Source organism: Notechis scutatus, chromosome 2 (genome assembly GCF_049901735.1).
Source record: "Notechis scutatus isolate UNSWTSFEM ecotype Mainland chromosome 2, rNotScu1.2, whole genome shotgun sequence".
Taxonomy (NCBI): Eukaryota; Metazoa; Chordata; class Lepidosauria; order Squamata; family Elapidae; genus Notechis; species Notechis scutatus.
The window spans coordinates 152,322,473-152,334,830 of NC_142010.1; the positions used below are offsets into that span (position 1 = coordinate 152,322,473).

At 42.6% G+C, this 12,358-nt stretch overlaps 1 protein-coding gene across 1 annotated transcript in view; it reads right to left on the minus strand.

Moving 5' to 3' along the window:
- Positions 1–6,537: 6,537 nt before the first annotated feature.
- Positions 6,538–12,358, minus strand: part of ABCD1 (ATP binding cassette subfamily D member 1) — a 31,277-nt gene continuing 25,456 nt past the window's right edge. The window contains exon 10 of the mRNA XM_026676221.2: positions 6,538–9,797. Coding sequence (XP_026532006.1) covers positions 9,599–9,797 — 199 coding nt within the window. The 3' untranslated portion in view covers positions 6,538–9,598. The remainder of the gene's footprint in view (positions 9,798–12,358) is intronic.

A 12,358-nucleotide genomic window follows, 5' to 3' on the forward strand; every position in this document is an offset into this window, starting at 1 on the left:
TATTGACTGGTGATTTATCACTGATTGTACTTGTAAATTTTTACTGACCCAATTTTTTAATTCCCATGGATGTTTATATATTCCCCAGTCTGGATATTGTGGTACATCTCTCACAAAATAAACTGTCGTTCATGCAAGCTTTTCACACACACACACACACACACACACACTTTTATATATATGCTTTTCACAAACACACACACATACAATTTTATGTATGTATGTATGTATGTATGTATGTATGTATGTATGTATGTATGTTGTGGCTCCGATTCCCGAGCCTGTGCTGTTAGAGGAAGAGGACTTGGAAGATGAGGAGGAGGAACTGGGAATGCCTTCCTCCCCAGGACCTTCCTCTCTGACAATGCCTTCCTCCCTGATAATGCCTCAGGTTTCATCAGACAACCAAGAGGAACAGTCTGAGATTAATCAGGAGGAAGGCATATCGGAGCAGCCCCTGACAGGGAGTCAAGAGGAAGAATGTTGGCTTGTTCCTAGGCAGCGTCGTAGGGAGAAACATGAGCAGCAACGTAGGAGGCGTGGGAGGGTCAGAGAGTGAGCTGAGTCATTGAGCCACACCCCACAGGGGATAAAAGTGGGTGTGTTGTCGGCTGGAACTTTGTACGGGACAAAGTTTAATCTTACTTCAGGTTTTTCGTTGTGAATGATTCTTGTGGTCTGCCTCGTAATTCTCTGTTAGTAGCTTTTTACTTGTTATCAATTCGGACTTGGCAGGCAGAGCGTGTTGGAATGCCAAGGACATTATTAGTTCCAAAGAATTAACTCTGTGAAGTCCGAGTCAGCTTGCCTGCCTGTGTTTGTGTGAGTTTGTACTCTTTCATCTTTTGGGAAAGAAGAAAGGTGAGACAGAACATATATGTATATATGTTTTGCAGCGTGTGAATGAGTTATAGTAGGGGTCGCCACTTTTGGACCTCAGGGACCACCAAGCTCATAATTTTAAATCCCGCAGACCAGAGATGCTGGGAAAATACCAAAAATAGTCTGCAGGAAAATCCCACACCCTGTTTTCCAACCGATCGATCATTCTTTATTTGGGATCACAGGATACCATCTCCAGCTCCATTCTCAGGGGAGAGAGAGAGAGAGAGAGAAAGAGAGAGAGAGAGAGAGAGAGAGAGAGAGAGAGACTTTTGGTTTCATGCAAGGAAAGCAGCAGAAGTCTTTTTTTCTCTCCCTCAAACTCCACCAGAAATGAGTCTTTGTGAGACTTGTCATGTCGATGCAGCCTTTTGGAGCAGGATGCCTTGCAGGGTCCCAAAGACTCCATTTCTGGCGGAATTTGGGGGAGAGAAAGAAAGACTTTTGCTGTTTTCCTTGCGTGCAGCCAAAAGCAGAAGAAAGAAGCGGAAAGAAGCAGCCCGGTGACCAAACGAGGGATGTGGGGTGAGTGGGGCAAGTTCCCCCCTCCACTCTTTTCCCCCTCCCCTCACTACCTCATGTTCGCAATGCAAGTGACGCAAGCCTTGTGTTCCAGTGTGCCATGTGGGCGGCGCAGACTTGTGTTCCCGCGCAGCCTGGATTAATTGCTTTTGGGGTGACATTTCTTTGCGGACCACCAAAATTTTATCACGGACCACCAGTGGTTCCCAGCCCACTGGTTGGCGACCACTGAGTTATAGCACACAGTTTATATTATAGAAGGTATGCTTTTCCATAAAGTTGGTTCATACCTTTAGCAATTATAAAAACTCACGCAATTAAAGCTCCAGTCTCTAGGTCAGTGATGGCTAACCTTTTTCGGCTCCTGTGCCAAAAACTGCATGTGCACCAGTGCGCACACACTCGCATGCCATCACCCAGAATGCAATGCGTGCCCCACCCTCCCCATGCTCCCTGTTCATGCAAGCGCAATTCCCCACCCCCACCTCCTTACCTGCACTGCGCCTCACAGCTGATTTTTCTGCTGGTTTGAGGCCTTTTTCGGGCCCCCAGAGGCTTGGAAAAAGCTTCTGCAAGGCTTTTCAGTATGAATTATAGCCCCGTTTCGTCACTTCCGGTATTACAGGAAGTGACGAAATGGGCCTATTGTCCTGAAAAGCCTTCCAGAGGCTTTCTCCAAGCCTCTGGGAGCCCCAAAAAGGCCTTAAACCAACTGAAAAAAAATCAGCTATGAGGCGCGCACATGCGCGGTGAGGTAAATGTGCCTGCAGCTCGCGTGCCAGCACAAATGGCTCTGGGTGCCACTTGTGGCACACATGCCATAGGTTCGCCATCACGGCTCTAGGTAATCCTTGACTTATTAATTGAGCCCACAATTCGGCTCATAAATTGTGCCAGTTGTTAAGCCAGTCATCACACGACCCCACCCAATTTACAACCTTTTTTGTGTGATCATCAAGCAGATGTAATGATCAAAACCCATTGTTTGCTGTGGGGTATGTGTGTTTTTTGCTGGAAACAATAAATAAACGTTGGTTTCTGGCAAAAATAAAACCCATTGTAAATCATGGTCAAGTGACCACAGGATGCTGCAAATGGCTGTAAATGTTGCTGAACATCTAAGATGCAGAAATGTGTCTGCTAGGGGAGAGGGGATTGTGGGAACTTCAAATCTTTTGGGAGCAGGTCTGTTGTAATTAAGCTCAACGACCAGATCTAAATTGAGGACTACCTGTTTCAATTGATTTCAACAAAAGTCCAGTTGTGTAATGGTCATATTTAGAACCTTCATGCAAGATAGAAGTTTGTGTCCTTCTCTGACTTTCTCTGCTCCCTCCTGCTCCTAGTTCCAGTTCAGATAATTCCTTCTGAGCCCTAACCACAACAAAGACTGAAAAGACAATGACCACAGCTACTACTTACCACAAGCCATCTTGACATAGATGTATTCTGAAACTCTCTAGAGTTTTATCTACTGCACAGTGATGAATAACCTTATCCCTTCAATGCAGTTTGTCTAGCTTTCATTCAGCCAGGATGAATTTCGAAAGAAAGAAACTGAGCTTGGTTACCTTGGGGTTTATTGTCATTGCACCTTTGGTCACATCTTGTTGACACGGACATTCTGGACTGCAGCCTCAGCACTTTCCCCCCAAAACATCCAGCTTGGCCTAAATAAATGAAACAACCCCTTTTGCCTTTTGAAAAAGGATTCATGCGTTCCCATTTGCACACTGATTTGATCATTAAAAAATAAACCTACACTTGTCAGCCTGACATGATTGCTTTTGAGATGACGTATCCTTGGGCACTTGTCTAACGTCATGCAACTCAGGAAATTAATTGGTATTAAGTAGTCTGGCCAATAGACTCCCGCAGTAATCCAGATGTGAGGCAACCAAGGCATACTGTGCCACGCCTGCTGTGGGGAATCAACAAATCCAATGAATATTCATTAAATGAAAGTTATGGGGTTGGTGATTTTATTGATGAGGGCCTTTCAAGAAAAAATCCTAATGGAATCTTTTGGTGTCTCACCACTGAGGGGTCCCGTAATAAGTGGATTCCCGTCAAAACGAGGAAAGGTTGGGTGGTGAGTTTGGAGTACAGGTATATGACCACAACGGAGTTCAGAATTTATATTGCTAAGTGAGAAATGTGTTACGTGAGTTTTGCTCCACTTTACGACTTTTCTTGCCACATTTGTTAAGTGAATCACTGCAGTTGTTAAATTAGTTACACGGTTGTTAAGTGAAATCGGCTTCCCCGTTGAATTTGTTTGTCGAAAGTTCGCAAAAGGGGATCACATGACTCTGGGACATCCTAAATGTGAGTCAGTTGTCAATCATCCAAATCATGTGACCACGGGGAATGCTGCAATGGTCATAAGAGTGAAAATTGGTCAGATTCATAAGTCACTTTTTCCAGTGCTGTTGTCATTAAATGAACCATTGTAAGTCGAGGACTACCTGTATAGCATCTTCCTTGCCCGCATTCATTGTTCATTTTGAGAACAGCCAGTTCAGGATTTACCAAGGTGCTTAGAAAGGAGTGCCCACACTCTGTTATCCAGAAAAGGGACAGAAAAATAGGCCTCTATTGTGTACATATTATGTAACAATGAGCTCGATACCCATGCTTCACTACAAAATTATGTGGTCGGGCTTAGTTAATTATGTGGTCGGGCTTAGTTGGCCCAGCATCCATCGGTATTCATCTGGCTAGCATCCTGTCAGTGTGTTTGGGAATTGAAACAGTATTTGCTGTGTGAGCAAGAAGGAGACAGCAAGGAACCTGGGCGTGGCTTAGCTCTACTGTTCTGTACTAAAGCTGGTTGCTGCTGTGAAACTAAAACTGAAACTCCTCTCCTCTGCTTATGTTTTGCATTTGGAACAGATTTATTTTCAGGTGAGGAGGGAGAGTAGAACTCCTTAGCATCAGAGCCAGAGGTGATATTCAGCAGGTTCTGACCAGTTCTGGAGAACTGGTAGTGGAAATTTTGAGTAGTTCAGAGAACCGGCAAATACCACCTCTGACTGGAGATTTTTATATTATCCTTCCTCTGCTACACTTACCAAGCCACGCCCACAGAACCGGTAGTAAAAAAATTTGAACCCCACCACTGATCTGAGTGTGTTAATAATAATATATGAAATATTAATGGTCTGATGGTCATTTTGAAAAATCCTTTTTTAGTGAGCACCTGGAAGCCAAGAGGAACATACGTGCCAAATTTTAAGTTTGTAAACTTTGAGGTTCTAGAGATTTTGTGATGATGCGTGAGTGATATTTCGCTTTTATATAGAGAGATTACATTCTAAGAAGACATCAAAGTACCCAAAGGAAGAATTGCACCCTGCTAAAGAAGGATGAACACGAGGCACTGAGGAATACTGGCTGAAGAAAGAATTGTGGGAAACAGAACCATTGCACATTACAAAAAGTGAGATTAGAACTAAAACCACAGAAATGTGATACTAGTGACACTAGTGGAATTTAGACGTGACAATAATTTTTGATGGCGCAAGGTTGGTCAATAGTTCTAGTAACACCAGCACCGCAGGTAATGGCTTCATCTTGGCCACCAGCAGAATCTTGATAACACAAGACAAATGGACTCTGCGGAATGTCAGACACAAAATAAAAACAAAGCTGATACAACCTGATAAATAAACACAAAAGAAAAATTAAACTAACTAATTAAATTAAACTAAATTAAACTAACTTGCAGTATGTCCATAAAACAGTTCAAATGCTGAAAATAAAATTACTGAAGTGAAAATACCAAAAAATAACTATCCAAATGAAATATACTTAAAAAAAAAACAAAAAAAAATCCAGGAATCTTAAGTTTCTTGTAACACTCGATGAAAAAAAAACATTGATCTCTTACCAGAGCTTTTGATAACAGAGGTTGTTCTCTTATCTGAGGATAGTAGTAGAACTTAGTGAAGGTGATTTTAAAAAAAAATGAAAGGAACCTTGACCGGGTAAGCCAGACACATTTTGAATACTTCCTTAGTTGTTTCAACTATTTATCTTTTGCTAAAAGTATTTACTCCTGAATAAATTTTCTATAGTTTTTAAAATAGCTGTAGGGATGAGCAACAATACTGACAGATGGGAGGGGGCGGGGTTTCCAGCAAAGGAAGAAGAAAGGTGTGTTTCTGGAATCTTGAAAATATTGATGGAAAAAGAATTTACAAAAGGAAAATGATCAGAGGGAATGGTGGTATTAGGGAGGGTCAGATTTTCTGAAATTATTTTAGCACTCATCTCTTTTATTATGGAAGAAAAAAAAGGAAATTTCTGTATGTCAAGTTATTGGCTGCCCCATCGCTACAAAAAATAAGACTTCCCAGGATTGATTGAAAGTTTAGGGTAAGGCTACACAAATCTCAGAAAGTGAATTTCCTCACCCCTTTTAGAATTCACAGCGATTCCTACGAAGGGGTCTTTCTCAATCTCTGACTTATTTGCTCTGGCAGATGAGAAGGCTGGTTCTCCCAATTGATCACAGTGTAATATCCTGCAGGTGTTAAGCATACAATAACACAATGCAGTATCATTTAAATTACTCAAATCTGCCATGCTGGACCCTAAATTTATGCTAAATTTATAACTTGGATTTTTCCCCCCAGTTCTGGTTATAAAATAATTATGAAATTAATTAGGGGAGAGGCAAAACATTCCTTAGCAGCAGATGGTGGAACTAAAAGTGGCCGAAAAGTGTCCCAAATCTGCCTGGAAGATTTGGCTTTATAAGAGAGATGTCTTGTTGATCAAGTTTTGCCTGTGCCAGATAGATTAAGTAATTAGAAAAGGCTTGCTGGAACAATTCCTTCTGGGACTCCATGGCCCAGAGAGTGAGCTCTGGAAGGCCTCAGGAACTTGTTGCCTCCATGGCAACCATGGTGAGAGCTCACCTTCATGTTTACACTGTAATGATAAGAGCAAATTGTCCACCTTGATTGTCTCTGCAGATTATGACAGGTCCTTTCCAGGGGAATAACTATTGTAGTGAATGAGGACAGGATCATGTGCTATAATACTGGGATTCTTTCAAACTTTTGAAGACTTTCTGATTCCCATTTCTGACATATGCTGATGAACCCACAATCACACAGACAATTGTTTTGTGTTTTATCATATTTATTAAACATCATCTGAATAAACCTGACTTTGCCAGTATAAAAGGCACTGTGAGGACAGAAGAAAGACTAAAGTGTGTAGTCCTGCCTGTCCAAAACTACCAAGAAAATCTTTGTTGCATAGTTTGCATGATTTTGACATCAAAGCTGAATAAATGGAAATAGCTATGCGCTGCAGTGAGACTTTTACATTTGACAGACACTCAATCCCAATGGCACACTCTTTGGCTTTTGCTGTTCTCTCCCCCTCCCCATAAGCAATAAAACAGTTCTGCTTGCTTGTTTGCTTTCTAGAAGAGTAGATAGAACATACCAGGCTCATAAAATGGCCCACAATAGATCTGATGCTATTTCAAATTACTTTACAAAATGCGGACACACAGTAAATAAAACTAGTCACTTACACCATACAGTAAAGGAGAGGAAGGAAAAGAAGATGATGAATTTCCTTCATCAAGCTTCCCAGCATCGGGAAACTCTCTCCAATATCCTACCTGCTCTTATATCAAATCGACAGGTTTCACACGTCATTCTAAACTCTCATTCAAAACAATGTTTTGTTGATTAAGATAGCTGGATGAATTCATGTCAAGCCGAGAATCATGTTGTTTTTACAAATCACAATATTGCCCTACATCACAAATCAACCCACTCCTATTTTGGCTTAGTACAATCTGAATTAAAAGATCTGTTCCAGAGGGCACGAGACAAGTATTTTGATGCAGACTGAAACCTCCCTATAAATTGCTTGGACTATACTGGTTGAGATTGGGACAGCTGGGCTTGATGGGTCTGTGGCTGGAAAATATAACAATGGGGTCATAAGCGGTGAAGGGTCACTGGTAGCAAATACCACAAGTTCTTGTGGGAGTAAAGGAGATGGTAGAGAGCAGCGTGGAACTGTTAAAGAGTTCCCTCTTTTGATCCGCAGAAAGCATCAACTGTGGGATTGTGACTTTCTTATTTCTACAGAACAGAAAGGCGGAACTAAAAGGTTGCATCCGCTCATTCAGCTGAATGTGGTGAAATCAGCAGTGTTACTTTGAACTGCAGGCTTTTGAGCAATCACAGAAATCCAACATTTCCTCAAGGGGCATGTGTGGGAGAAAAGGTTATTTTTTTCCCTTGTTGTGCTGTTCTTTGTTTTGTTTTAATTATGAGGGAGAAGCGAGGGAGTTAATTTTTTAAAGAATACAACAGCTTGCAAAAATCTGAACCTGTCCAGTTTTTTTTTTTATCTCCACGAAATGCCTCATTATTCTGCACAGGCAGATTCAACCCAATGTGGATACAAAGGAATTGTGGGCCAAGACAGTCTGAAAGATTGGCATCAGGTTTAATGAAGTTGCCACTAAAAGGAACTGTTGGGTGGGCCTTGGAGCTAACGTTAATAATAGTTTGTCGGTCTTTTGTTTCATAGGGAGAAAGTTGATATCAGTACTTTAAATCATGACAGTAAGTATTCTCACCACCTCTTGATTTTGGATTGGGGTTTTTTGTTGGGTGGGGTGGGGGTGGAGGCAGACCAACAATACCACAACAATGGTAAGAATAATCCAATGTAAGTCTCCTAAAATGGGACCCAATTATTCTTTTCCTATCTAGTGTAATCCCTCTACAAATCCTATCAGTTAAAGTGGCAGGATAAAATAATATGCACACAGTAGCTGAGACAGGAGCTACAATGTGCTCTATCCTCAGTCAAGACAGACTAGGATTTTATTCCAGTGCAAATAAATTGGCAAAGCTCTATAGTTTGCAAAGAAATATGCCTTCGTGTATCCTGCTTCAGGCATTGGGAACCCGCATAGCCTCTCGTGGTCTATAGAAAATGAGAACGTCAGAAAGTCTAAATCAAATGAGTGCTTACAACATAAATATTTCTAGGAAATTCTGGTGGAGTCTCTCGAGGAAATTCCAATTTGATGGACCCAGTTCCATTGGCAAGTGATATTGAAATACCCTCAATAAAGGGTCACTTCCTCCCCAAAGTGAAGGCCTTCCCCATATCAGAAGGCGTGTAGATAAACCTTTGGGAATGGCTTGATAGTCTAAACTGCAAAATCTGACCTTGCAAGATAACAACCTTAAGGTAAATCCCAGACAGTGGTTTTCTTCCCATTTCAGGAAGACTTTCCCACGTCTGTGTTTACTAAGCATCCTTCGAATGCAGTGGTGAGATCCTAGAGGTTACAAAGATGTCGGCAACACAGTTTGAATCATTAAACTGACGGTGAACCTTGGCACCATCTGAGCATGCTCAGAACAAGAGACACAAAATCTTCAGAAGGTCAGAGCTCAGAGATCCGGGACCTCCTTAGGCAACTTGCCCTATATCACAAAGAGTTTCTTAATGACACGATGGGTAAGTGCCTGGGGAAAAAAAATCTGCATTTCATAGAACACAACCAACCTAACAGAATGTGACCTTCTTAAAACTTTCTGCTTTCCTTCGGGGCTGTTTAAAGAAGGAGCAGACACCCCTCAATTTGGGTACCAGAAACTTGTCAGTGGAGCCAAACGTTGCAGCCTAGCTGTGGGGGCCAGAAGGAAAGAGGCCGGCAAGAGCTCCTTCCACTCGTGCTATATGTGTGGCGTTTCTGCGAAGAAAGGCTGTGATCAATTTAGCTGAAGTTTCTGGGTTGGTGAGGTGGCAGTAGCTGAGAAGTTACTCCAAACAGTCCATGGGTACAAGAGGCTCAAGACTTGGCAGTGGAGCAGTGCAATTCCCACTAGTGAAGAACTTGTACTATCTAGGGGTATTGAGGCACCATGTGTGTGGGGATTGAAAGGGCTGGCTTCAGAGATATTGGCAGTGTGGGGCAACCCCTTTCTTCCTCCAGCCCTAAACTGAGGCAGAAGAATAAATCAATGGGTGCCAGAAATAAATAATGCCCCGCCCCCACAGGGGTATCCTCAACAGCTTCTTGGGTGGCTGGGACAAAAACTGGCCATCTTGTGCAGCTCCTGAGGTGAGCGTGTCGCAGTTAGGATCCTTCTCACCAAGCCAGCAGGGGAGATTGGAAGGCACCCAAATCACCAATCTATCCCACGGTAGAAGGCGCATCTTCACCCAATATTTGACAGAGTTCGCTGAGACGTTGCTGCATTTCAGGGACGCCAGCCAGCTGCTGCTCCAGGCGCTGCTTCTCCTCCCGCAGGGAGAAACGGGCTTCAGGGTCCAGCTTCTCAAACCGCCAGCCACCCTCCCCGTCAAACTGGAGGAGGTGGGTATGGTACTTCCTGAAAAGAAGGATGGAGGCTATTGAGAGACCGTTCCGGGATACAACTTCTGCATTCAGCCTGCCATCTTTCTCCTTGCTCAAGGTCAACCTCGCCCACGCTGGCTCGGTTGCTGTTCTTCATTCCTCTCTAGACAAATGTCCTATGTGTAGGAGGGGTTTTTTTTGGGGGGGGAGGGATTTTTCCACTAAGCTGTCTCCTGGGAGGAGAGTCAGAAACAAAACCACTCTCAGTCTCCGGGGATGACAACCATGGTGCTCCTGCCCACACAACTTCCTGCTGAGGACATGACTCTCTGCTTGGGAGAGCAGCCAGGGACATGACAGAAAGAGAGAGAGAGAGAGAAATGGAGGAGGGAAAGGAAGTATAACTGGGGGCCGGTGGGGGAGAGGAAAGATGAGGCTTGGAAAATGGATTGGCTCGAGGCTTGCCAGATTCAGCACACAGGTCCCCTGTCCCCTTTTTTGCAGTATGAACTGCAAAAATGAGTTCAGCAAGTGCCTCTTTTCCTGGCACAAAGGCTTCTTAAAGGCCCAGGATTCCTAGGGAAGAAGATCCTGTGGAAAAAGTTCCTTTCTTGTCCCTCCTTTAGGGAAAAGGAACCAGCTCCTGGCCACCAAAGCAGTGGCAAATTCTGCCTCCAGGCTCCTAGGCCCACTTTCCTGACCTGCCCAACTGAGAATCCTTTGGCTATGGAGTAGGTGAGGACTTGATTTAAAAAAAGGGATTTCTACAGTAGTACAAGGAAAGAATTTGCAGTCAGGGGAAGCACTGAGTTGGCACAGGCTTCCTGGAAGATCATATCCCTGCCCCTGGCGCTATCATGGAGGGTTGCCAGGCATATCTCAGGGATGAGTGAAAGCAAAAGTAATAACACGGGAATTCTTTCGGAATTCCTTCCCTTTGTTAATCAAATCAATCACACACACACACACACCAATAGATGAGGTGTGTGTTCTCAGGCAGGAATATATGGCTGGATTTCAGGGAAAGGACCTAGTAAGAATTCTCCAGCTTTTTTACTTTCCCAACAACTCTGCATGAAGACAAAGGACACAGAGAATTCCACAGGGAATGTTGAGCAACAAAGAATGAGACTGGACTGCATATCAAGCTAAGGCATAATACGGCACTGCTTGCTTTTGTCCCAGCATGCTATGTGAATCTGGTTTTGAAACCTTGATTTCCAGCTTAAAAAGGCCATCACTACTTTATAGTATAGTTCCTAGCATTTATAGACAGTTGCAAAGGAAGAAAGAACTTATAAAAGAAGAAAGGACATACTGGATCCTGCAAAGAACTTTGTAGTTTACTGATTTTTAGAATGTCACAAGTTCTTACTCCTGATATACTGAGTGGCTTAGCATGAAATATGAATTTGTCCAATTATGGATAATTTGAAAAACTGTGGTGTAATGCAGTGTTGTAAGAGAATGTTTGAATTGAGGCTCTAACATACTGTATAGCTCATTCCATACATGACATCCGTGACTTGCTTATTCATGTTTTACTAAAGACCATTAAGTGACTGGATCAGAACAACAATAAATCATAATTTGAAAGTGATGGTTTACACAATGTATTAATCCAAAAGCAAAAAAAATGTGGTTGTTTAGCAACCACAATCAGGATTGGCAACTCAACTGTGTTTATGATCTCACTTCAGTTTTCCTTTGTTTTACAGGAAAGTTGTAGATGCGAGAACTGGTCACAAACTTATTTTTTTCATCACTATTCTAGCTGTGGTTGCTAAATAAGGCAGTCGCTAAGTAAGGACTGCTTATAACTTCACTGAAAAATAATACTATTTCTCATGGGTTAAATAGATATGAACATTTTTATTATAATACAGCTTGATTCACAGATCATCTTACAAGCCACAATGCGTGGGTTCATTTAGCAGAAACATGATGTGAGTCATCGAATGGCTTTGTAAGTTTTCTGAATCCAATCAGTAAGTTTCAGTTAACTTGGCAGTAGGAATGACTGCTGTCAAAACCAAAACAGTTTCATGAATAGCCACTATTTATAGGCACTGTAACTGTCAGCGTCTGCACCGCCTACATTTCACTTGACCTCCTAATGATGTTTCCTTCCCCAAATTTTCATTGTATTTCGGCTGCTTTTATCATTCCTTTTTTATTATCCCAATGAAATGGAATGTAATTCATAGAAACCCAATGCTACAGTAAATGCAAAACAACAGAATCTTGTGATACCTTAGAGATTAATATCACAAGAGGCCTTGTTGTTTTGGAGGAACTAATCAGGAACCCCTGGGAATATGTGCTGCAAGTGTGATATATCTATTCAAATAAAAAACAAAAACCACAGATTTTAAAGCAAGGGAGTAAAGTTATAAAGCAGGGGTGTCAAACTCCGGCCCATGGGGTGCTTAGATCTGGCCCGCAGGGCCTCCCTGGAAACAGCAAAGGACTGGCCTATGGTGCCTCTGCCAGTGAAAACGGGCTCCCAATCTCTGTTTTCGGCTGGAATGGCCTCCTACAACTCTCTGCCAGTGAAAATGGAGCTTGGGAGGACCACTCCATTTTTGCTGGCAG